This window comes from Brachyhypopomus gauderio, chromosome 4, assembly GCF_052324685.1.
Source record: "Brachyhypopomus gauderio isolate BG-103 chromosome 4, BGAUD_0.2, whole genome shotgun sequence".
Lineage (NCBI taxonomy): Eukaryota > Metazoa > Chordata > Actinopteri > Gymnotiformes > Hypopomidae > Brachyhypopomus > Brachyhypopomus gauderio.
Window position 1 is genome coordinate 5539189 of NC_135214.1, and position 23922 is coordinate 5563110.

Consider the following 23922-nt stretch of genomic DNA (forward strand, 5'->3'; position numbering starts at 1 on the left):
GTTCTGTCCCTGGATTTGTGTTGGTCCCAGTCCCTGTGTGTGTGCCTGTTCGTGTCCTTGTGCCCGTCCCTGTGTCTGTGTCTGGTCGGTCCCTCCAGGTCCCTGTCCCTGTGTCTGTTCCCCAAGTAATCACCCACTTTGTTCCTGTCCCAGTCTCGGTTGTTCAAGCCGTGTTTGCCTCAGTGTTTACCTCTGCCCTGTCCCCTGGCCCCGCTCCAGTGTCTGTCCCCGGTCCTGTCCTGTCCAGCCCTGCTCCTGTGCCTCGCCCTGGCCCTGTCCGGTCTCCCTGTATCCCATGTCATGCCGTGTCCCCGTCCAGCTCTAGGCCAGTCTCCGCGTCTCCTGTCTTTGTCCCTGCCATGCCCCAGGTCCCATGTCCTGTCCCTCTGGTCCGTCCCGTGTCTGCTGTCCCTTGCCGTGTGCCGTAGTTCCCTGTCCTGTCCTAGTCGGTGTCCCTGTCCTGTCTGCCCTTGCGTGCCCCGGAGTGGCACGCTTTGAGGGGGGGTTCTGTCACGTAGGGCAACGCCCCCTCTCGTAGCTGTCACTCTGGGTTCCCTTGTGTCTGTGTTTCCGTGCCTGTTTCTCTCGCCCCGCTCGTTTGTCTTTGTGATTCCTTGTTTATTACCACGCCCTCGTTATTACCGTCACCTGCCCCTCGTTTTATGTCATTGTATTTAAGTCCCAGTATTCCCCTAGTCTGGTTATCGGTGGTTTTGTTGTCTGCTCTGTATAGTTGTGCTTTCGTGTTTCTCTGTTCAAGCCTGTTGCCCGTAAGTGCTCGTGTTCGCTGCCCTGTTGATCTGTGTTTGTTCTGCGTTTTGCCCGTGTTTTGTTTGAGAGTTTTGTTCAGTGCCTAGTCCCGTGTTCAGTATGTCACTCCGTATTTCTCGTTTGGACTCCCTTTCTGATTTGACCTCTGCATTCCTTTTCGACTCTGAGTTTGGTATTCCCTTTATTACAGTTTTTCTCGATTGTTTACACACATTGTCTGAAAGCATGCCTCATACTCTCAAAACTCTACACACAAATCAGAAAAACACACACACAATGGGCAAAACCCCTCAGTTCTCTTTCAAAATGAAACTTTACAGTCAGAACAATATTATATCTTCTCAAAATGGTATTTTGTTCTCAGATGACACACACAAACCATCATATGAATAGACATTTATAACAACTGGTTGAACACTGATGTGCTCAATGTAAAACACTATGATGAATGGAAAACACTTCTTCTCCATTCATCATAATGACTTTGGCCTTTTTTGTGCAGTGTTACACTTACTACAGACAGGAAATACATAAGTGCATTGTAAAATATTTTAGAATAGTGTTTTTATACTCAGAACACACATATACAGTAACAAATATATTTTATTTTTTCCCACAAAAGCAATGTACACAGTGTACATCCCACCCAACACAAAGGTGCACATACAGTGGCCTTCATACAAAACAGAAGAATTTACTGTATACAGTTACAGTAAAAAAAAATAAAACTATGTTGCATCCTCTCTTGTGTTTCGGTCTGGCCACAGCACCTCATCCACATCACAAGCAATGTTTTCTCTGGCCAAGCAGCGGGGGAAATATCGCCTAGCATGGCGAATCCAGCCATGAAAAGCATCAACTGCTATATCTCCACATGCGTCTTCCATAGCTTGGTGAAGGGGTATACGTGTTTGTGAATGTAAGTCATACACTTTCCATCTCCAGGCAGAAAAAAATTCCTCAATAGGATTGAGGAATGGAGAATATGGAGGGAGATAAACAACTGAAAAGCGTGGGTGGGCAGTGAACCAATTATGAACCAGAGCAGCCCGGTGGAAACTTACATTGTCCCAAACGACAACGTACCTGAGCTGCTCTGGACCGTCTATCTGATCTGGTGGAATGAGTGTGTTGTGTAGGGTGTCGAGGAATGTGATTAGATGGGCAGTGTTGTAGGAGCCAAGGGTAGCATGGTGATGGATGACGCCGTGGTGGGTAATCGCTGCACACATAGTGATGTTCCCTCCGCGCTGGCCAGGAACTTCAACAATGGCACGCTGGCCGATGATATTCCTTCCCCTCCTTCGTCTTTTTGTGAGGTTGAATCCAGCCTCATCAATGAATATGAATTGGTGCTCCACTGCGTCCACCTCTAGCTCAAGGATTCTCTGCAACACACATGACAGTATCAGAAATAGACATGGAGGAGTCACTATTGTGAAGCACAATCATTATGATTACAATACTGAAATATGTATAATTTATACAGTGTTGAGTGTATACATCAGTTGTGAGATTGTATAGGACTTACTTGCACATAGTTATATCTCAGTTCTTTGACTCTTTCTGAATTGCGTTCAAAAGGCACCCTGTAGACCTGCTTCATCCTCAGGTTATTTCTGCGCAAGACACGGTCCAGCGTTGATAAGCTTACCCTATCAATATTTTGAAAGATCTCTGTGTCTTCTATTATTTTTCTTTGTATTTGCCGTAATGTTATGGCATTATTTACTAGGACCATGTTCAGGATTTCAGTTTCCTGTTCAGGAGACAAAAGACGTTCCCGTCCACCTCGTGGTGGTAACCTTTCAGTTCTGCAATCCAAATAGTAAAATACTGTAAATACTGTGCAGGAATACATTTCCCAAATACTTGAAACATTTATATTTATATTTACAGTCCTACAAAACAGTCCACAGGCAATACTGTACTCATTGAGTACTGTATTGATATGCAGTCCTGCAGTTTCCTACTGAGTGCTGATTTCTTACCTGTTCTCATTACGGAAAGTCCGGATGATGGATGCTACAGTGTACCTACTCAAATTTGGCTGTACTCTTTGCCCAGCCTCCCTCATTGTTAGACCATGGTTGACCACATGGTCAACCAAAGTGGCTCGGATCTCATCAGAGATTACGGTCCTTGGCCTTCCTCGTCCTCGTCCTCGTCCTCCTCGTCCTCCTCCTCTTACTCTCACTCCTCTGGCTCTGCCTCTGTTTCCAATGTTGGCATCCATTGCTCCAAAACAGAAGAGCTCACCTTTTGCCATTTTATGCTAAAGCTCTGATTGCTGATTGTAAACATGTGACACAGGTGTTTGCTGATGTGATGAGTCAGTGTGCATAATAGGACAATTAACTTTAGAATTTTGAATAACAGTGTGTTCCTTGTGAAAACAAGAGATTTTCTTCATGAAAATTATGCCAAATGCAGAAAATTGTGTGTAGTATTTGGAAAAAAGTGTGTTTTAGAACTGCAATTTGAGTGTAAAACAGGAATTCTGCTTGTAGTTTAGTAGAATTGGTTCAGGGGGTTGGTGCAATAGTTACATGTTGTGGTCATTGTGTCTCAATTACCAGTATTAGTGTGTAAACAATCGAGAAAAACTGTAAATCTCGCTCTCCTCAGCGTTTGTGTCCGTCTCCTCGCTCCGTTGCTTATGCAACGTTACAATATTCATAGTGCAGTTCCTTCACACTGTCAGAGTTGTGTTGAAATGGTTCCCTGTGTAGCTGCTTCATACGCACTTGATGTCTTCTCAGGAGTCGGCCAGTGCAGATAGGCTCACTGATTGAATGTTGCTGAAAGTGATGTTGTCAGTAATGATGTGCTCTTGTAGTTGTCGTAAAGGTATACTGTTGTTTGATATGACAATGTTCACGATGGCCTCCATGGTCAATCAAAGTGGCCTGGATCTCTTCCGTGATGGTTGTTTGTGTTCTTCCTCTTCCTTGTCCTCTTCCTCGTCCTCTACCTCTCTGTGAAGTATTAGCCTCCATTGTTGTGCAATCCAAGATTTGCAACTTGTGGCCTCTTTATAGGGATCAAGTCCTGATAACGATTTGTAAAAATTAGCTAGAAGTGTTGTAACGTGTGAGAACTGTGTATGGTGTTTTGGTAGGTGAGTGTAGCAGTTGTGTGGCAGTGTTTTCTAAAAGAAACACATGGTTTTCAGTTTTGAATGTTGTGTCTTATGTGAACAACTGTGTTTAAAATTTTGCAAAAACTGTGTTTTAGCATTTCTAAATGAGTGTAAGGCAGAGAATGTGCTTAAGGTTTAGCACACCCAGTCAATAGATAGGCTACATGGGTTAGTTGTTTCAGAAATTGTGCAATAAGGACCACTTTTTGTGTCTTAGCAAATGCAAAAAACTGTAATGTAGAAACTCAAAGCAGTTTTCCAAGCATTTCCGCGTCCCACAGCCCTAACAGTGCGGTGCCCATCACTCACGTTAGTAGCATGCGTGTATCTTGGAAGTCGCCCTTATGTTAACAGGTGGTAATCGGGTCTGATAGTTTACAGGGTAGTTTCAGAGGATTAACCTGCCCCCTTTTAGGTTCTGTTTGAGCTATATGGAGCATTTTATTCGGTCTGAACCGTTAAGACCATTCGGAATAAGCTCAACGTAAACCCAGCTACTGGCATACACTTAATTTATGCTTGACTATGAGTAAAACAACCCATAGCCTGTATTAAATGGTAAGCCACACTTAACCAGCCCTGAAGAGGTGCACATTTTAGTTAATATGATTGTGGTATGTTGTCAAATAATAAACAAAAATAACAGAATCATCCAATCACAGGAAATACGATTATATCAAATATAACCCAATGTATCGAAACATTTGGCTTTTTTATGTAGTTATGGAGTTTTATTCTATCAGGCGCCTTCAGTGGTATCTGACGTGATCCAGCGCCCCCTGCTGTACAATATCTGAATGGAGTATATCAGTTTATAACAAGTTTATGACAGTTTATGACAAGACACTGTTGCCAGTGCCTACATTGTCCAAATAGACCTGGGCTATTAATACAAACGGTAGAGTAAAGCTACTCCCCAGAACCGTTACACATACAACATACAATGAGCTGCTGATTATTACCTCTTTGCAGCCTTCCCTACAAATAAACTTATATTTTACACGTTGTGCTCCAACAAATCTTAAAACTATCTTCATTTATTCATCATTTAATTAACAATACGTTACTCTTTCATTTAGAGCGCTAACATGCCGATACAGACACTGAATTGTTAAGAGGTTAAAAGTAATCTGGATCCTGGCCACGCCCACCCGTAGTGAGAGACATGAGGGACATGAAGGACACTTTAACTGTGAGTATATCGCTGTTCTTAGTGCAAAATAAACACTAAACGTAGTAACTGAGGCGTTATATTATGTATACATTCGCAAAATTGTCTTTGAATATATTGAAGAGAATACGTTCAGCCTCTTTCCTGTCACATGGTTTCCCGACTAGTTAGGAGCGCCCACCGTTAAGTCTCTTCAGTGGAAAATGGCGAGGAAGTGAACGCGTTAACACACACACACACACACACACACACACCAACGCAGGATGCGGCTCTCCTGGATTATTGGAGTCAAAACTGATCACATTGATCAGTATACTTCTTCACAGGTATCTAACGGTGTCGTCTCTGAAGTAGCGGACGCATAGCTGTGGTGTTGGATGATGTTATTTGAGTATATCGCTGATTCTCAGCTTTGAATTTGACTTCAGATGCGTGTGAGTAACATGTTGCTGTTGGGCGTATTTGAACATTGTTTGGTTGGAGGACAGACACGGTTGACCACATCCTCCAACATAATGTTGGCTCATTCTGCTGATCTCAGCTGTACTGGAGCCTAAATGAAGAATGTAACTGACCAAAGACAGTCTATAACGCCACGAGTAAACTGTATTTATTACCTATTCAAATAGTGATGCACTTGTTTTTATGCGTGTGTGTGTGTGTGTGTGTGTGTGTGTGTGTGTGTGTGTGTGTGTGTGTGTGTGTGTGTGTGCGTGCGTGCGTGCGTGCGTGTGTGTGTGCGTGCGTGTGTGTGTGTGTGTGTGTGCGTGTCATAAGGAACCGTGATTTATTTGATGTTGACTGGAATTGGCAACTTCTATGCAAATCAATTAGAAATGTTAATAAAAGAATACCCATATCTACAATAATATACCAATATCTACAATAATATTATCAGGACCATATACTAGAAACAATTATCACAATGAGGTTCTATTAATAATTAATGAAGATATTGATACAGTGCTAGTGTTCCATGATATCACTGTGATGCAAATGGATCTCGTGTTTTAGCAGGCACAGAAACATTTATAAATAATTAAATAGGTAAATAAACAGCTTTACTTCGTCCTCTGGCTTGCCTGGTAGAACAGGTAGATCAAGATGCTAACAACACCTATATCATGGGTTTTATTCCCAGAGACTACACACACTGATAAAATTGCTCTGTATAAGAGTATTTGCCTTATGCTGAATATGTAAAGCATGCATGCAGTTATATGTGTAAGAAGGCCAGTGCCCTGAACACACAAAGAATTCTGGGTCTACAGTTCACCTCCCAGAATCCCCTGGGAAGTCAGGTGGATCTCTACACCCAACAATCACCTGAAAAGACATTGATTGATATCATCTTCCCTGGAGGACTGACTGGGTCCTCATTTATGCCCCTAACAAAAATGTGTGTTTCGTCTTTCTCGTCTTTGGAAAGTCTGGCCCTTGGTTTCCAGAGCACATTGAATGTTTCCTTTGTGTGTTATTTGGATCATTTTATTTCCCCTTTTCACCTGGACTGGTTGTTACATTGCTCCTGATTTACCTTTAGTTTGCTAGTCCATCTGTAAAATGTTGGATTATCCTTTTGTAATAAAACGCTCATTCAAGTGTTGAGCTGATCCTGTTTAGTTACAGACAGAAGTATTAATTCCCAACAGTATTCATTATAGCTGCTACCGAATATTTTTAGACATGGCAGAGAAAGGTAATTCTCTGTTGGATTGTAGTGGTCAGGTGAGAATAATTTAGAGCCGTGCAGTCATAACTCATCACATTATTATATACAGTTATGAGAGCCTGCTGAACATTGTCACTGTGGGTGTCTTTTTGGGTAAAATATTATTATTATTATTAAATATGCTAAATACGTCTAAAGAAAATGTGTTAACCCTAAATTGTTACAGACCCCATATAGTTTCATGCGTGGAGCAGCGTTTCGGTTTTAGACTGTTTATACCTTGGTTAGCGAATTCACACACTAACACATCAGAAGACTTTGGTTGAGGTCTCTGAACTCAAGTCAGCCTCTGTAAGGAGGAACATAATGCATTGTTGTAGAAAGAACACTGTCAAAATGGAAAATAACATCTGAGTAAAGACATGTATTAATAGCTAAATATTTTAGAAAACCCTTGTGCTTTTGGTAATATCCTGTGTGTGCATATCACTTGGCAATGAACAAAACTGTATTATCTCAAGTGAAAATTCTTCACAACATTGTGTGCCTGTAGCCTGCAATTCATTTCCTGTGCTGTTTATTCGTTCTCTTTGAAAGTCTCTTCTAATTTACTCCAGGTTTGGTTCCTAAAACAAATGGTTTTACTTCCAGGACTGCACCTATGACACCCTCTGTGACCAAGTATGAGCCAGAGAAGCAGTTCTTGTCTATGGACATCAGTACCTCAGGGTTCTCCTGCACCACGTGACCGTTACAAGCATGCGTGCTGTGCCTGCAGGGGGAATGTTTACCTTCTGGGAGGTAGAGAGAGGCACTCGTTAAGGGATTTCTGGAAATATAATGTCAGTAAGTCATCAGTTTAATCTTTGTGTGAACATTAAGATGCTTCTAGGTGGGTGAAATTCCATTCCTCACTGAAGCGCCCTGATGTTGATGAACGTTCCTCGGGCGGTGGTGTTTTGTTTGTCGTTGTAGCGTGTAATGTGTGGACGGAACTGGACTGTAGTGATGACGAGGCCCCTGAAGAGCTGGAGGAACACAGCATGGTGGCACATCAGGTGTTTTAAAACATTAATCCAGTATTTACTGGTGTCTCACTGTGCATAGATGTGGTAGAACCACTCGGTAAATAATGACATAAATGAACATATTACTCATACCATAATATGCTTTAATCTTCTTTTGAAGGCTGTCCTCTACGTTTTTGGAGGTCTAAGATGTTCCGCGTATTCTAACTCAGAAACACCGCTCTGGATGTTTGACACTGGTAATGCTCATCATCCAGACTTTGAAATATTTGTTTTGTAATAAACCATTTAAAACACATTCTACATTTATTTCACAAGTCTGTGTGTTACGTTTATTTTAGCAGTTTATTCCATGGAAGTGTTTTTTACAAGCTGTGGAAGAAGAACGTTATTATTTTATTGTAACCTTTGCTTATTTTTGTTTTTTGCAGCTACGGAGCAGTGGTTGCACTCAAAAGGGAAAATGTCTTCATCTCAGGTACAAAAGCACTTAGCAACACAGACTCCTGCAGTACACAGACCCCTGCAGTACAGACCCCTGCAGTACAGACTCCTGCAGTACACAGACCCCTGCAGTACAGACCCCTGCAGTACAGACCCCTGCAGTACACAGACCCCTGCAGTACACAGACTCCTGCAGTACACAGACCCCTGCAGTACACAGACCCCTGCAGTACAGACCCCTGCAGTACAGACTCCTGCAGTACACAGACCCCTGCAGTACAGACCCCTGCAGTACAGACTCCTGCAGTACACAGACCCCTGCAGTACAGACTCCTGCAGTACACAGACCCCTGCAGTACACAGACTCCTGCAGTACACAGACCCCTGCAGTACAGACCTCTGCAGTACAGACCCCTGCAGTACACAGACTCCTGCAGTACAGACTCCTGCAGTACACAGACTCCTGCAGTACACAGACCCCTGCAGTACAGACCCCTGCAGTACACAGACTCCTGCAGTACACAGACCCCTGCAGTACACAGACTCCTGCAGTACACAGACCCCTGCAGTACACAGACCCCTGCAGTACAGACCCCTGCAGTACAGACTCCTGCAGTACACAGACCCCTGCAGTACACAGACCCCTGCAGTAAAGATCTCTACAGTACACAGACCCCTGCAGTACACAGACCCCTGCAGTACACATACCCCTGCAGTACACAGACCCCTGCAGTACAGACTCCTGCAGTACACAAACTCCTGCAGTACACAGACCCCTGCAGTACACAGACTCCTGCAGTACACAGACCCCTGCAGTACACAGACCCCTGCAGTACAGACCCCTGCAGTACAGACTCCTGCAGTACACAGACCCCTGCAGTACACAGACCCCTGCAGTAAAGATCTCTGCAGTACACAGACCCCTGCAGTACACAGACTCCTGCAGTACACAGACCCCTGCAGTACACAGACCCCTGCAGTACAGACTCCTGCAGTACACAGACCCCTGCAGTACAGACTCCTGCAGTACACAGACCCCTGCAGTACACAGACCCCTGCAGTACACAGACTCCTGCAGTACACAGACCCCTGCAGTACACAGACCCCTGCAGTACACAGACCCCTGCAGTACAGACTCCTGCAGTACACAGACTCCTGCAGTACAGACTCCTGCAGTACACAGACCCCTGCCGTACAGACTCCTGCAGTACACAGACTCCTGCAGTACAGACTCCTGCAGTACACAGACCCCTGCAGTACAGACTCCTGCAGTACACAGACCCCTGCTGTACACAGACCCCTGCTGTACAGATCCCTGCAGTACACAGACCCCTGCAGTAAAGATCCCTGCAGTACACAGACCCCTGCAGTACAGATCCCTGCAGTACACAGACCCCTGCAGTAAAGATCCCTGCAGTACACAGACCCCTGCAGTACAGACTCCTGCTGTACACAGACCCCTGCAGTAAAGATCCCTGCAGTACACAGACCCCTGCAGTAAAGATCCCTGCAGTACACAGACCCCTGCAGTACAGACTCCTGCAGTACACAGACCCTTGCTGTACACAGACTCATGCTATATATTTTTTAGTTTAATATTGATATCCAAGCCTCAGTTATTATGAATGCAGCTCTGAGCATTCAGCATCTACTTTGAACTTTTTATTTTACCAGAATATTGTGCCGAGCAACAGGAAGGGACACAGTGCTGTTGTATTGGGATCCTCCATGTTTGTTTATGGGGGATACAATGACATGCAAAGGACCTTACAGGAATTCTGGAGGTATAACTTGGGTGAGAGTAATATTTTGTTCACAGTATGAAACACTATGCAACAACATTCTCATTGTTTATATAGTGAATAAACTATAACCTATAACCTCAAAAATGGTAAGTACATTAGGACTTTATGAGGCGAGTTGTTCTTCATCAGGAATGTTCTCTTACACTAAAATCAAGTCATAGAGACAATAGGTAACGGCATCAAACGCTGTGCATTTGTGGACTTTTTTGATCAGATTTAGTGTTCAACTAAACTACATTTTCAACACTATCCTCCAACAGTCATGTGTCATCAAATCATTGTAAAGAAGCAAGCTCCAATATTGGGATGGGTACTGGGAACTCATACACATTAATGTCTATAGATTAAAATGCCCAACAGCTATTCAAATATACAGCTAGACATTACACTCTATCCATTATCCACACAATCTCTTCTTCTGGCTAGAGATTCATTTGTATGTAATGTACATGCATAATCCTTATAAGTGTGCGTGTGTATGCATGCGTGCATATGTGTGTGTGTGTGTGTGTGTGTGTGTGTGTGTGTGTGTGTGTGTGTGTGTGTGTGTGTGTGTGTGTGTGTTAGACTCTAGGGAGTGGGAATTGTTGAGCAATGGACAAGTGGGTCCTGGACCGAGACATAGTCACTCTGTTATGGCCCACCGGGATTCTATGTACCTGTATGGTGGCCTGCAAGGCCTGAAGGAGCAGAGGGACCTTTGGAGATTCCAGGGCCAAAACTGGAGCTGTATCAGAGCCTTGTGAGTGATTCCTATCATCAGCACACATTTGGTGCGGGCCACAGCAGAACTAGTGCACAGGAGAACTAGTGCACAGGAGAACTAGTGCACAGCAGAACTAGTGCACAGGAGAACTAGTGCACAGCAGAACTAGTGCACAGGAGAACTAGTGCACAGGAGAACTAGTGCACAGGAGAACTAGTGCACAGCAGAACTAGTGCACAGGAGAACTAGTGCACAGCAGAACTAGTGCACAGGAGAACTAGTGCACAGCACTGCAATGGGAAAGATGAACATCAGAGAAAAAACATAAAATAAGTTAGCATAGAAATGTCCTATGGGTCATATGTATTATTTATATTATAATATATATTTGTTAATTGATATCACAGTATTGTTCGCTATGATGCTCATATCTAAGAAGGCTTCAATATGCAAATTAACTCTTTCACCTATCGTAGCATTTCTTCATGCATGTTGTTAGCATCTTGAGCGGTCTAGGACTCTAGTCTATTGCAAATCAGCTCTCTCTGGGTGATTAAAACGTAAGTCACTTTGGGAAACATAATGCCCTTAATTGTGTCACATCAAGGGGTCACCATGGCTAATGGCTAATCACATCACAACTGCAATGTGTAGCAATAATAATGTGATTGTTTTCACTTACTGGTGCAGTTCTAATCAGAGTCATTCTCTGTTCAGCCATTCAACATTTTACAGATTTGACAGAACACAGGACATTTAGAGTAAAGGTGCAAGCAGAGCCTATGGTGATGAGTTCAGGACACACAGAGGCACACAGAGATAGGTCAGGGCATGTGGTCATATTTCAGGGCCCCCCTCAGTGCCAGATATATATTGGTGAAGCCATTATTCTGCAGTCAGGGAATGCCTTGAAATGCAAAAGCAAAATATTGGTCCATTGCAGTGGTTGTGAGAACCGGGGCAACACCCCTCAGTACCAGCACTGACAGCTGCTGTGTTAATGTGTTTAACTTGGCTCTTTTGCCATTGAAATAACCTTCTCTAACAGTGCTTCTGATTAAAAAGTCATTCTGGTTTTAGTTTCTTATCAGGCATACACACAACTAAGAGATTGTGCACAGTTCAAACGTTATTGTTTCAAGCTAACCAACTAGACCAAGAAATAAAGGCACTATCCTTTTCTACTGGTTGATGTCCAGTAGTCAGTGAGGTCTGAACACAGCAGTTACTACAGGGATCCACTTATAGCAGGGGACTGAATGAGTCATTCACTTTTGTAACTTGATTTTCTGTGTTGCTGCTGTACTGTTTAGATCGGGGCCCTCTAAACTGATGGGCCACTCCGCCGTGGTGTACAAGGACAGCATGCTGGTGTTTGGTGGAGGGCTGACCCAGAGTGCTCCCAGCAGCTGCATGTGGAAGTTCAATCTCACCACACTGAACTGGGAGAAGCTGCCCTCACTGGCTGGGTGCACCGCTCCCCGTCGGATTCACCACTGCAGTGTGGGTCTTGGCCCTAGCTTTCAACCCGGACCGTCATCAGCTAACATTAACCGTCAGGAAATCTCCACGTCCAGCCGTGTGAACAAACCCAGGCCATTTAACAACAAGTGTTTCCCATACAGCCGATCCGCTGGGCAGCCTGGGGAGGGTATTGAGCTCCAGACCATCCGCAGTGGAGAGACATACGGGCTGAAGGACCTTAGTCTGGACTTAGAAGGGACTGAGACACAGGGGAACTGCCTCACCACAGTGAACCAGCAAGATGTCAGAGAGAGAGGGGACAGTGAGACCTCAGCAGAGACAGAAGACAGCATGGAACAGCCTATGGAACAGCCCATGCCTAACCTGCTGCTCATATTAGGGGGCAAACCTCTGAAAGAGCATACTGACATTTCAGTGTGGCAAATGACGCTGGCAGATTGCTGACTCAGAGAAGCTGACCCCACTTTAACACTGATGTACATCCATTACTCAGAGAGCTTATTTCCATTGTGGTCCTCATAAATTCATATGCTAGTTTCACTAGAGACAATAGGCTTAGGTTAGGTACAACATAACGACATACAGAAATATTTCATATGCTCCTAAAGTAGTACTATGATATAAGGTCATACAGACATTTCTGCTCACGTTACAGCCCGGACCCCTCCCTTCGGGAGCGTGTATGTGTAGTCTGCGTCTACGTACTTCCTGTGGGCGTAGCTGTTTGTGTATGTGTCTCCTAATCCAACATGGTGCTCATTATGTGTTAAGTATATATATTGTGTGAGTTAGTCTTGTCCCATGCTCGTATTTGTGAGTCCATTTGTCTGATACGTGTTCTATGTTATTTGTGTGAATAGCGATATTTGCTGCCACCATAAATAATGATAAATAATAATAAATAATTGCATACTGCACGTCTCCACATCCTCAAATCCTCACACGTCACTATTTCATATACTCGTTAAGCAAGACACTGGTACTCTGGTGGCATTGAAATATATTGAAACAAATGTACTGCATTATTTTGGCAAAGATTTATTGTTATGTTGAAATACTTTTTAAGTATATTCTTTTATTATTAAATTGATTAGTAAGCTAATAATTATCAGTATTTACACTGTATTAGTATGTTTATGCCATATAGTTTACATTTGTTTTGTGATAAAATTTATTATAGATTTTATTTTTCCTATAAAACGTGTACATTTTAAAATGATACTTTATAGGATTCAGGGGAATGTTCACAGTGTGTCAAAATGTATGTGAACTGTGCACATCAGTTATCTATCATTGCTATGCTCAGTGGCGCAAAAAGGGGGTATGCAGCGTATGCGACGCATAGGGGCGCTGCACTAGAGGGGGCGCCAAATCGATGCCAGAAAATTATTTGCCGAGTTGGTGGGGGTGGGGGTGGAGTGCAGGGGGGCGCCGATAGTATGTTTGCATACACCTCAGAAAGTATGTACTTGCAACCCTGGCTATGCTAGCCAAAATGTTATAACAGATATATAACATATATATAACAGAGGCCTGTTCTTTAGAATGATTTTTCTTTTGTTTCTCTTTGATATTCTAAAAAAATGTAAAAGCTGAAATGAATAATCAGTACTTACTAATGTTGGTCATGTTTACAGAAAAGGTATAATTGTAACATAAATCTGGTGCTGTTGTTGGAGTCAACAACATTAATTTTTTTTTATTTTCTTCAAATTAAATCACAATTCCCAAGTTGTTTGAAATATTCTTGTTTATTCATATTTTTTCCACTTAATGTAGTTACCTGATTTGAATAAATAAAAAGCTTACAATGTAAAAGTATTGGACATGTATTTGACCTGAACATCTTTAAATTGTTTTTATGCTAATCTCACTGGGAGGTACAGTAATACTTTGACAGATATTGCCATGTGTAGGAGTTCCGAAATTTAAACAGGTGAACAGAGGCAAAACATAGACCAGCTTTAACAGCTGACCAGTGTTGAACAGATCCAAAATCCAGTCCAGGGTCCGAACATGGGAGAGAAACAGGAACGAGGCTGGGTACAAACAGGAAGACAGCTTGGTAGTTCCATAAATGACCACGTGCATGTAAGGGTTTATACCAGGTAAATGATGAACCAGGTAAATGATAAACGGGGGTGTGTGTGTGTGTGTGTGTGTGTGTGTGTGTGTGTGTGTGTGTGTGTGTGTGTGTGTTTTAACTGTCATGTTTATTTTATCTTGTATTAATAATTCACAAATTTGTAGCACACAGTTCTTAGTTCTTGGGTGTGTGTTGTTATTTTGTTCTATACGTCCCTGCTTAGGTGCATCACGTGAATTGACCTCTTGACCTACTAACCTGAATTAAATTCACATTCACTCGCCACCGATAAGACACCTATTTTTAGAGTGCTTTCACGTCGACGTCGAGTAATTCTCAGACGTCTGTTTCTCTTGTGTAACAGGCTTGTTCTGTGTGTCCTTACACACCTATTGCACCTTTTGCTAGGTTACTGTAGTATTTTCTGATAAATATGTAAGTCGCACTGGATACGAGTTTCGGTTAAATGTACATGCATGTAGCCTAAATATATTGGATGTGATAAGAACAAGTTGCTAAAATCCTGGAGAGTTCTTCCCGAGAACAGACCGGGCCAGATGACCTGACATCATGTAACCGAAAGAGGGCGCCACAACACCGAGGAAAACGTGAGCAGCTTCTCGGCGTCGCTCTGCCTGCAACAGCAAACTCAACTCACATAATAAAATTTAAAAACATAATTGAGGCGAATAAACCACAACAGAATGAATACCCTAAGGGTCTGAATTCCATTTTTGTTTCAACATTGACACATGTTGACTGGCGGAATCACTAGAAAGCAGCAATGAAATAAGAGATTAACGTTTTAAAGATGCCTTGATAAAAATATATCTTTCATTGACATACTTTTGACGATGCGTAGAATTGAGCTGTTATAAAAGGAGGTTCCAGACGTTAGTGAAATCATGAAAATGCCAAATGTAGATGAATGAACATGACTGTCGAAAGTTGTGTCTAAAAGAAGAAAGTGTTTGATTTTAAAGTACAGTCTTCCTTCAGATGTCCAGTAAATTCACCTTGGCTGGCCACATGAGCAGTTAATCACGGGCTGGAGTCGCTCCATCACCCGCAGCTGATGCTCTTACAACCACCATAATCTCCTCTTGTCTCCAGTTGGCGGATCGGCCCACGTGGTTTCAAGTATAAAAAAAAAAGTTTCAGCGCGAGGCGGCTGAGCGTCGTGAGCGCACGAGGAGAAAAGACTCACGCGCAACATCCTCTCGTAAGGGCGCGCGGGCTGTGCACACGGGCGCGCGAGCACTGGCGTTCTCCAAGGAGAAGAGGCAGGAGGGTCATGCAGAAGATCGCTTCGGTTCCAGCGGGCCGGTCTGGACTTTGAGACGCGGAATCCGAGAAGCGCACTTTGTCTTTGACCTTCCGAGGAGTAACTTGTGGAGTCAGACGGCAGCTGGGTGTTGAGTTATGTTGAGTTATGTTCACCTGGCACACACCGTGTTGGGGAGACTGACATGTCAGCCAGAAGACCACCGCTGCTTCTGCAAGACATGCGCCTCTTAAAGTTTGATGCCTTTGACTGAGCTCGAGTTCGGATGCTCGAAGTCCATCACTAAACCCACGGGACTAAGTTTCTACATCCTTTAGCATGACAAAAGACACGGACGTCTCTCTGGGGTAACTGCTGGAGGTTTTTACTCCTGGTAACTCAACAAAATCTATATTTCTTAAGTAGAATCTTCCCGTATTGGTTTAATTATTTTTATGAACACGCTGTTCAAATATCTCACGTGGCTGCACAGCGTCGATTTACCTGGAATGACGGATTTGTAAATACAAACTTCTGGAGAAACCCAGTTCACCTAAAGACGATCCACCCTCCACTGAAGAGAACATGAATATTATGGTCCTAGCAGCGTGTCTGATGCTGTGTGTGCTCTGGACCCACTGTGCGCTGAGCCCGGGAGCCGAACCGCACACTGCGTCCCAGGAGCCGTGCGCGTCCTGTGGACTCGGACATCCAGACGATCCGGACACAACGGACATAGACCTCCTGGACGCGGTGAAGAGACATATACTGAACCGACTGCAGATGAAACAGAGACCCAATATAACTCACCCCATCCCCAAGGCTGCGATGGTCACTGCGTTGAGGAAACTCCACGCCGGTAAAGTCCGGGAGGATGGGAGGGTGGAGATCCCGAACCTGGACGGACAAGCCGCATACAATAATGATGTGCTGGAGGAAACATCAGAAATCATCAGTTTCGCTGAGTCAGGTGTGTAAAATGTTTCTGTCTAAATATGAAGTTATAATATAGACCATCAATAAATCAGCAATTTTCTCCATATCTGGAAAACGCTTCATTTCTCAGCAGGGGGGTGATTTGCTGTGGCGTTTATTGCAACTGTTTAAATAACTTTTTAACAGCGTAATGGTTTTATTAATGAACCCGATTATGTCAGTCGAAGAAATCTTTCTCTGAACATAGCTGTAAAATCATTACGAGGTTGCGTGAACATAGCCATGTAGTGGGCGTAAACAGTTAAATCACGGGGCATTATGGAATCAAGAGAGTATTATGACTAATTTCTGTATCATCCAGCAACTAATATGTAATATGTCGTCAAAAATCTTCATTTTAAACCTTACATAACAACCCGTTATTGCCTTAGCAACAGATCAAGTCCCAGATCTCATTTCAAGACAAAAACTTTGCAGTGACATCACCACTTAAAACAGAACCAAATATTCAGCTGGTCTTATATGCAGCGCACAGGTAAATATTCTTCAAGAGTGTATATTCACACTCTGACATATTAAGAGCACAGAGGGATAGAAAGGGTTTTATACAACTCACATTTGCCTTAGCTGATGCAAAGATGCCTTAATTTTCTTAATTTCAGTGTTTCAAAAGAACAGTGGAGAGTGTGCAAGCGAAACATAAAGCTTGATGCTTCAAAAGATGTCTCGGTTGTCCCCTAGTCTCAGTCTGCTACATTTAGCCTGGACTATTCACGAGCCCCATTCTGTACCAAGAATGATATGAACACACACATGACAGGAGAACAAAAGGGAGGCAATTATTGGTAGAGCACTGTACGTTCTTGCTAAACCCAATATGTCAACATTGGGACCAATGACAAAAAAAGAAAAACAAAAGAAATCACGCAGAATAATGCATGAGACATTTGAGTCCTCGTGGGTGATGGGGTCTGGGCCAGAGGAAGGAGGTGGGAGCTGCTCATATCACAGTCCTGCAAAGAATGTTTTTAAAATATCAAAGCAAACTCGGGCCTCTTTGCATTTTCCCCCCATTATTCATGACACCTTTGAACCTTTGAGCTGCATTGTGTCACGGCTCTGGCTTGGCTCCCTGCTCTCGAGACCCCTTCTGCCTCAGGGCCAGCTGGTGCTAACCCCCAGAACCGGGGCTGCCAGCCAGGGCATTCTGCTCTGAGCCGCACGGCCCTACGCTCCGCATTAGGAAGAGTCCGTCCCAACGAGGGCCCCGGGAATTCGGCTCGCAGGCAACGAGCGAGCCAATCGGTGCGGTCGTGGCGGGCCGGGCGGCACCCCGGGGACCCTGGGACACCCTCCCCCTCCCCTTTGCTTCTCCGGCTGCCATGCGCGCCTCGCCGTCGTGGGCCGGGCGACGGGCTCACGTCTCGGGCCGGGCCGTAGCGGGACAGGACGGGGTCCGCCACGACGCGGGTGAGGAGGGCTGCCAGCTGCACGTCTCGAGCTGCTCCAGAAGGATTCGGTGTCCCGTAGCCACGGGAGCGAAGCGGGAGATGTGTGCTTCTCTTTTATGGGTGGCCATTTGGACCCACTGAACTCTTCACGTCCGGGCCAGCACATGGGACCGGGGCTTTTATTATTTCACATTATTCAGCGTGACACAGTGTTCTCAGCAATCAAAGAGCTTTTGCAATTTGACCTGCCCTTTACAAGCAACGTCAGTCATTCACCATCTGAACTGATCCCTTCAGACATCTTCATGTTTTGTGTGTGTGTGTGTGTGTGTGTGTTTTACATCAAATCCAGTTGTGGAAATTAGAGTCTGTCATGTTGAGAGACTGGCAGAGGGTCAGAATCTAATCAGACAGCACTCTGTATTTCTGGTCTCACTGATGTCTTGGCCAAACTATTCACATGAAGCATTTCAAGCTTCACTGCGGTCTGCGGCGATGGGCTGACAACGAGCCACCTGCTTATATGGTCAAAAGTCCAGTTACCCGTGCAAAGCTCAACATTCCTCACCAGGATTCCCAGGGGGGGAAGTAGGCCGTAGCCGCTGTGCTGGCGAGCTGCGCCGCTGTCTGGGTCAGAGTGTGGTGCTGGACGTCTGAGCTGTTGAGTAATGAGTGCTGCAGATTAGCACTCGTGCTGTTTGTTGCCAACTCAGATGCGAACATACTGCAGTGGCCATGAGTGAATCAGGGTGGGCCGCACCGGCGACTCGGGCCGAGTCCTATGACCTCTGACCCCCAACCTCCCCCCCCCCCCCCCCCCCCCAACCTGGGGATTCCACGCATGGACTCGGTGCGCGCCACTGTAAACTCACATGACCGATTTTCCCGGCTAGTGGGTCAATAGCTGTCAAGCAGCTTTTAGCCGAGCGACTGGTTCCGATTTTGCTGAGGTGTCCTACCTCCACTTATGTGAGGCTAGTCAGCATTCTGCATGCGAAATCAATCTCCGAGATCACAGAAATGCAGGCAGGCACCTTGGCGGGGAAGGTATGTCTGAAACGGCCGTGTAAGACAGTGAAGTGTTAATGCAAGCCAATAATCAACCCATCTTTCCCTGGCCTCCCGTGGATTCGGACAGACAGTGCTGGGTGCCCATCTGTGATCCAGCTCAGCTGAGAGTGGGCGTGCCCAATCAGAGTGTTGGCAGAGGGTCATGTGGCCACTTTCCAGACAGCACCCCGCCCTCCTTGCTCACAGGGACTTTATATACTAGTGGACATTGTTGTTCCAGTACATCATTCAGACCACTCCCTTGTGTGGATATGTCATTTATTTTGAGCAGGAGCTGTTGAGACAGGCACTGGAGCACTTCTTTGCACAGGCCATGCTGGAATATTTATAACCAGGGGGCACGCAGACAGTTAACGAGGACAAAAACATTCACGGCAAATTGTTTGCTAAGCTTCTGTTTTTTTAAAAACTCGTATTCTGCGACTTTTTCTAGGAGGGAGTGTGTATGTGTGTGGGGGAAGGGGGGGGGGGGGGGGTTGTTGTTTTTAACACCTGACACTACCTCTTCAGGGCTTTACTTTTTTGGCCTACCTTGTGCTTTAGCTGCGTGGCGTGGTGGGACAGCGCAGAGCCCGGGTTCCCTGCCAGAGAGCAGAGATCCAGGCGAGTCTGGACAGGGCCGGGCTGCTCGCAGAGCCCAAGCTCCACGCGGGCAGGCAGGCTGCCGGAGAACCGAGCCGTCTTCTGGGGCGAGCTGTTAACACTGACCTCACCTCGTCAGTTTGCAAACAAGGTGGTTTAACCATTTCAGCCTGCGCCAGCAGTAAGCAGCTCTGCTACTCACACCGAGACAAAGATCTCATGGAATATGATTAATTACACCATTCAGCGCTGAGGTGATCTCCGCAATTATCCAAGAATGGTTTTAAAAGGGGGGGAAACAAAAACGCAACGTCCTGAACTTCTCAAAAGGCTGCGCTATATTCTACATACTGCTGTATTTAGAGAGTAGCTAGTGTCATGTAAATGGTCCTTAGTTTTCCTCATCGTGCCTTTTATTTAAGGGCCACACGCTCAATGCTAGGCTGTGCCACGGCTGTCTCCTAATACCTCACAGGGCGCATTGTGCTGTCAGTCTCCGAGACTCCAGGAGCCCTGGGTTTTCTCTACGCTCACTGTGAACTCAATGAACCCCCTGGTGCAGGGCCCACGTCCACCCCTGCCCACACCGCCAGGCCAACTGGGCCCGGGCCCAGAGCCGTGCCGTTAGTGCCGCGCCGTGGGGCCGGCCAGCATGCATAAGACTGAAAAATCATTGCAGGAATCCGGACCCGCCTGAGCTGTCGTGTGCACAGCCGAGCAATGTTAGACATGTAATTCCAAATACACCTCAGGTATAAATAAGCAGGAATTAATCTTCGGAATGTTTTCGGTGTTTTCGCGCTATAGCCTTCAGCCATGTGTCAATTTAATGTCTTTTAATATCGTTGGAATGCCTAACTTTAAAATTGCTTCTCTCTTTATTTCCCCCTCCCGTTACCCTATAGACGATGTGGCTTCGTCCAAGTCCAGCCTCTACTTCCTGATCTCCAACGAGGGCAACCAGAACCTTCACGTCCTGCAGGCCAGCCTGTGGCTGTATTTCAAGCTGCAGCCCGGCGGCCTGGAGAAGGGGCTGCGTAGGAAGGTGATGGTGCGTGTGTACCACCCGAACTCTTCCGGCCAGGCCGGGGGCGCCGTCCCCCTGGCGGAGAAGCGCGTGGAGCTGAAGCGTAGCGGCTGGCACACCTTTCCCCTGCTGGAGGCCGTCCGCGCCGTGCTGGGGAAAGGCGAGCGGAGGCAGGACCTGGACGTGCGCTGCGAGGGTTGCGAGGCGGCCAGCGTGGCGCCCGTCCTGGTGGACGCCGCCGACCCCTCGCACCGCCCCTTCCTGGTGGTGCGCGCCCGCCAGGCCGAGGGGAAACACCGCATACGTAAGCGCGGCCTGGAGTGCGACGGTAGCAGCGGGGGCCTGTGCTGCAGACAGCAGTTCTACATCGACTTCCGCCTCATCGGCTGGAACGACTGGATCATCGCGCCGGCCGGCTACTTCGGGAACTACTGCGAGGGCAACTGCCCGGCGTACATGGCCGGCGTGCCGAGCTCGGCGTCCTCCTTCCACACGGCCGTGGTGAACCAGTACCGCATGCGGGGCATGAGCCCAGGGTCTGTCACCTCCTGCTGCATCCCCACCAAGCTCAGCACCATGTCCATGCTGTACTTCGACGACGAGTACAACATCGTCAAGCGGGACGTGCCCAACATGATCGTGGAGGAGTGCGGCTGCGCCTGAGGCCCGTTCGGATCTCGCTCGAGAACAATGTCACGAATGCTGTGACAGACATATTTATGGCCCTTGTGTACCACATGCATATAGAAACATGTTATTATATGTCCACTCAGAGCATACGATCTTTGCATGAACAAGCGGTGCAAACACGTGATGGATTAGTGATTCAGTCCCGTCTAATGAACGCAACAGCATTGGAACGAGAAGGGAAAGGTTATCACCAAAAGTTTATTCTAGTTTGCCATTTCTAGACCTAAAAAAAATGGTGTAGTCCTCTCCTCTCCAACAGTGAGAAAAAAGATGGTCACGTCAGACTGTAACTTCGACGAGCTGGCATTGCCCGGCGGTACGTGTACGTAGCTGCACCCATTCCAATAGAAGCACTGACATATCAACGTCCGGAACACTTCAAAACGTCAGCACTTCCATAGCATTTCAAAGACACTCGCAGCTCATTCCTCTGAGGCCCGGGAAACGTGACATCACGTTCCTCTGGTGCGCTCCCACAGCCGAGACTGAAATGACCTGTGGCATTGTTACATATCAATCGGGTAGGGTCAGTGCTGACCTGCAAGTGACCACTCAGAAAAATGCCGGCACGCGACGCGAGCTTCATCTCTCTCCACGTCCGCGTGGCAGACCGCCGAACCAAGGAGTGAGGTCGAACAGGTGAAGTATGATGTCATAGCTCTTTGGCTGTGAGTTTCAGTGGCACACGAATGCTGTCGGCACCATGTGCTCTGTGGAGGCGGTGTCAAACTTACCAGCTGATGGCACAGGCACTCGCAAAAGCGCTCGAAATGCACAATTTAAAAGCACTTGCCTATCAAAATGCCTTCAAAAGGGTTCTCGAGAGGCATCCCTACCCTCATTCATAGTCCCGGTTACAGAGTGCCGCACAAGCTATGCAATGTACAGTAATGGCGAACCACATCAGACTGTGTGTTCACATGCTGATCTTCAAACTCTTTATAGATACTTGAAATCTGATCATCGCTCGATCTCCAAAGCGGATGATTGTTAAAACGTTTGCACTGAAAAGTTGCGGAAATAATTAAAAGACAAAAAAAGATAATAAAAAAAACATTGATATTGAGGAAAAGTTATTTTTATAGTAGTAAACTGAATTTTGTGAAAATGTATGATCCTTATAATGGAACCAAAGAAGCCAATATTTTAGCTATTATAATAAGGTGGCGAGGCCATTACAATATGTGTGTGTAAAATAATTGTGATAATCCTTATCATGAGGCCTAATCACTGTATCAGGGCACTACAACATGGATTCCATTTTAACTTGCGTCTCTTGGGTTTTTTTTCCCTTTGTACAGCAAACCGATCTTTGTCATTTAATTCTTCAGTTTTCTATTTAATAAAACTTATTTCTAGTTGTTACAATGTTGATTAGATAAACATGCGTCATCTCTGTACAGTTTATGTAAAAATTTTTAAAATATCCTTTCTTAAATATTTTGTAACTTTAAAATAAATTCTTACTCTTCATCTTGTGTGTTTTGTGTGGTTTGCGTGATTCGTGGTAATTCAGTGATTTTGCAACTGGATAGCTTGGCACCAGCAGCGCTTCACTTGGGGTTTTACACTTCTACACTTGCACTCAACACTCACTCGACCGCAGTGCCTCTGGGGTCAGAACAAAGTTGTGAATGACACCGCACAGCTTTACACTTTGGATTGGATATCGTAAAAAAAAAAAAACTTGCGTTATCTTGGCGTGTTTAGCTCTTTCCAAACTAGTGAAAAGGGGTTAAACATACTCATACTGTCCAGGACTGAGAACATTTGTGTTGTCTTCCTTCTTTCCGTTTGATCATGATGCAAGAAGCTCCAGTTCCCAACATTCTTTTCTCCCAGCTCAGCGCTGTGGTTTGAACTGGTCTCTCTGTAGTCTGAACTGGTTGCTGTGGTGCCGAGGATGACAGACGTGGCATAAAGGTAAACGTGTGAATAAAAACACGCTGAGATCTGTCATTCTCTGTGTCCTCTCAGCTGAGACAGGATTCCCACCATTCGACATGTAGCCACATGGCCTGATTACATCAGAGTGGGTTCCCTGAAAGCTCTTTTTGTACACACTGCCTTTTCTAGAGCCTTGAGGCAGAGCTGTGAAAACAAGCGGGTATGTTGGAATACTTTAGGCTGATAGAGTGGGCCTGCACACCTACCAACGAGTGGCGTGTTTCTGTCGGATCCCAGTGCAACGCAGCAAAAACAACACACAGACTTCCAAAACAAAACCCAAGGACAGTGGCAGGATAATTGCCTGAAATTTACTCATCCTGCATCTGCCAAGTGAACAAGATATGAGTGTCGTGTGAAATAACACGTTTGGGTCGGACTTCTCGGTCTAGAGGAGGAATGGGGTAAAGCAGCATGTATAATACTGCTGCAAGGTGATAAAATGTGTGTGTGTGTGTGTGTGTGTGTGTGTGTGTGTGTGTATGTATACATGTGCATGCCTGAATGGTGTGTGTGTTTGTGGGTATGTGTGTGCGTGCATGCATGTGTGTGTGTGTGTGTATGTATGCACATGTGCATGCCTGAATGGTGTGTGTGTTTGTGGGTATGTGTTTGCGTGCATGCATGCATGTGTGTGTGTGTGT

At 45.5% G+C, this 23922-nt stretch overlaps 2 protein-coding genes and 1 long non-coding RNA gene across 6 annotated transcripts; 2 read left to right on the top strand and 1 right to left on the bottom strand.

Moving 5' to 3' along the window:
* Positions 1 to 592: 592 nt before the first annotated feature.
* On the bottom strand, positions 593 to 4790 carry LOC143511953 (uncharacterized). The gene is made up of 2 exons (XR_013130311.1): positions 2303 to 4790; positions 593 to 2159 (listed from the first exon to the last, which is right to left on the bottom strand). It is a non-coding gene; the product is annotated as an uncharacterized LOC143511953 (long non-coding RNA).
* A 262-nt stretch (positions 4791 to 5052) lies between these two features.
* On the top strand, positions 5053 to 14035 carry klhdc3l (kelch domain containing 3-like). 4 transcript variants are annotated; one of them, XM_077001737.1, is made up of 8 exons: positions 5053 to 5105; positions 7408 to 7602; positions 7732 to 7814; positions 7945 to 8023; positions 8216 to 8262; positions 9903 to 10023; positions 10601 to 10775; positions 12053 to 14033. In XM_077001737.1, exons 2-8 carry the CDS (start codon positions 7440 to 7442, stop codon positions 12666 to 12668), a joined length of 1284 nt encoding a protein of 427 aa, XP_076857852.1. In that variant the 5' UTR covers positions 5053 to 5105; positions 7408 to 7439; the 3' UTR covers positions 12669 to 14033. The 4 variants fall into 4 exon arrangements, with proteins under 4 accessions (XP_076857852.1, XP_076857854.1, XP_076857853.1 ...); XM_077001739.1 differs by lacking the exon at positions 5053 to 5105 and adding an exon at positions 5255 to 5410 and having other exon boundaries at positions 7408 to 7598; positions 12053 to 14035; XM_077001738.1 differs by lacking the exon at positions 5053 to 5105 and adding an exon at positions 5257 to 5518.
* Positions 14036 to 15477: 1442 nt separating this feature from the next.
* On the top strand, positions 15478 to 22804 carry inhbb (inhibin subunit beta B). Its single transcript, XM_077001740.1, has 2 exons — positions 15478 to 16544; positions 20520 to 22804. The coding sequence occupies exons 1-2, from the start codon at positions 16160 to 16162 to the stop codon at positions 21302 to 21304; spliced, it is 1170 nt and encodes a 389-aa protein (XP_076857855.1). The 5' UTR covers positions 15478 to 16159; the 3' UTR covers positions 21305 to 22804.
* Positions 22805 to 23922: the final 1118 nt, after the last annotated feature.

Coding starts and splice junctions, on each gene's coding strand:
- klhdc3l (XM_077001737.1), top strand. CDS start 7,440: ATGAGCCAGAGAAGCAGTTCTTGTCTATGGACATCAGTACCTCAGGGT. Junction 7,815..7,944: donor ACAGCATGGTGGCACATCAG/GTGTTTTAAAAC, acceptor CTTCTTTTGAAG/GCTGTCCTCTACGTTTTTGG. Junction 10,776..12,052: donor TGGAGCTGTATCAGAGCCTT/GTGAGTGATTCC, acceptor TGTACTGTTTAG/ATCGGGGCCCTCTAAACTGA.
- inhbb (XM_077001740.1), top strand. CDS start 16,160: ATGAATATTATGGTCCTAGCAGCGTGTCTGATGCTGTGTGTGCTCTGG. Junction 16,545..20,519: donor CATCAGTTTCGCTGAGTCAG/GTGTGTAAAATG, acceptor GTTACCCTATAG/ACGATGTGGCTTCGTCCAAG.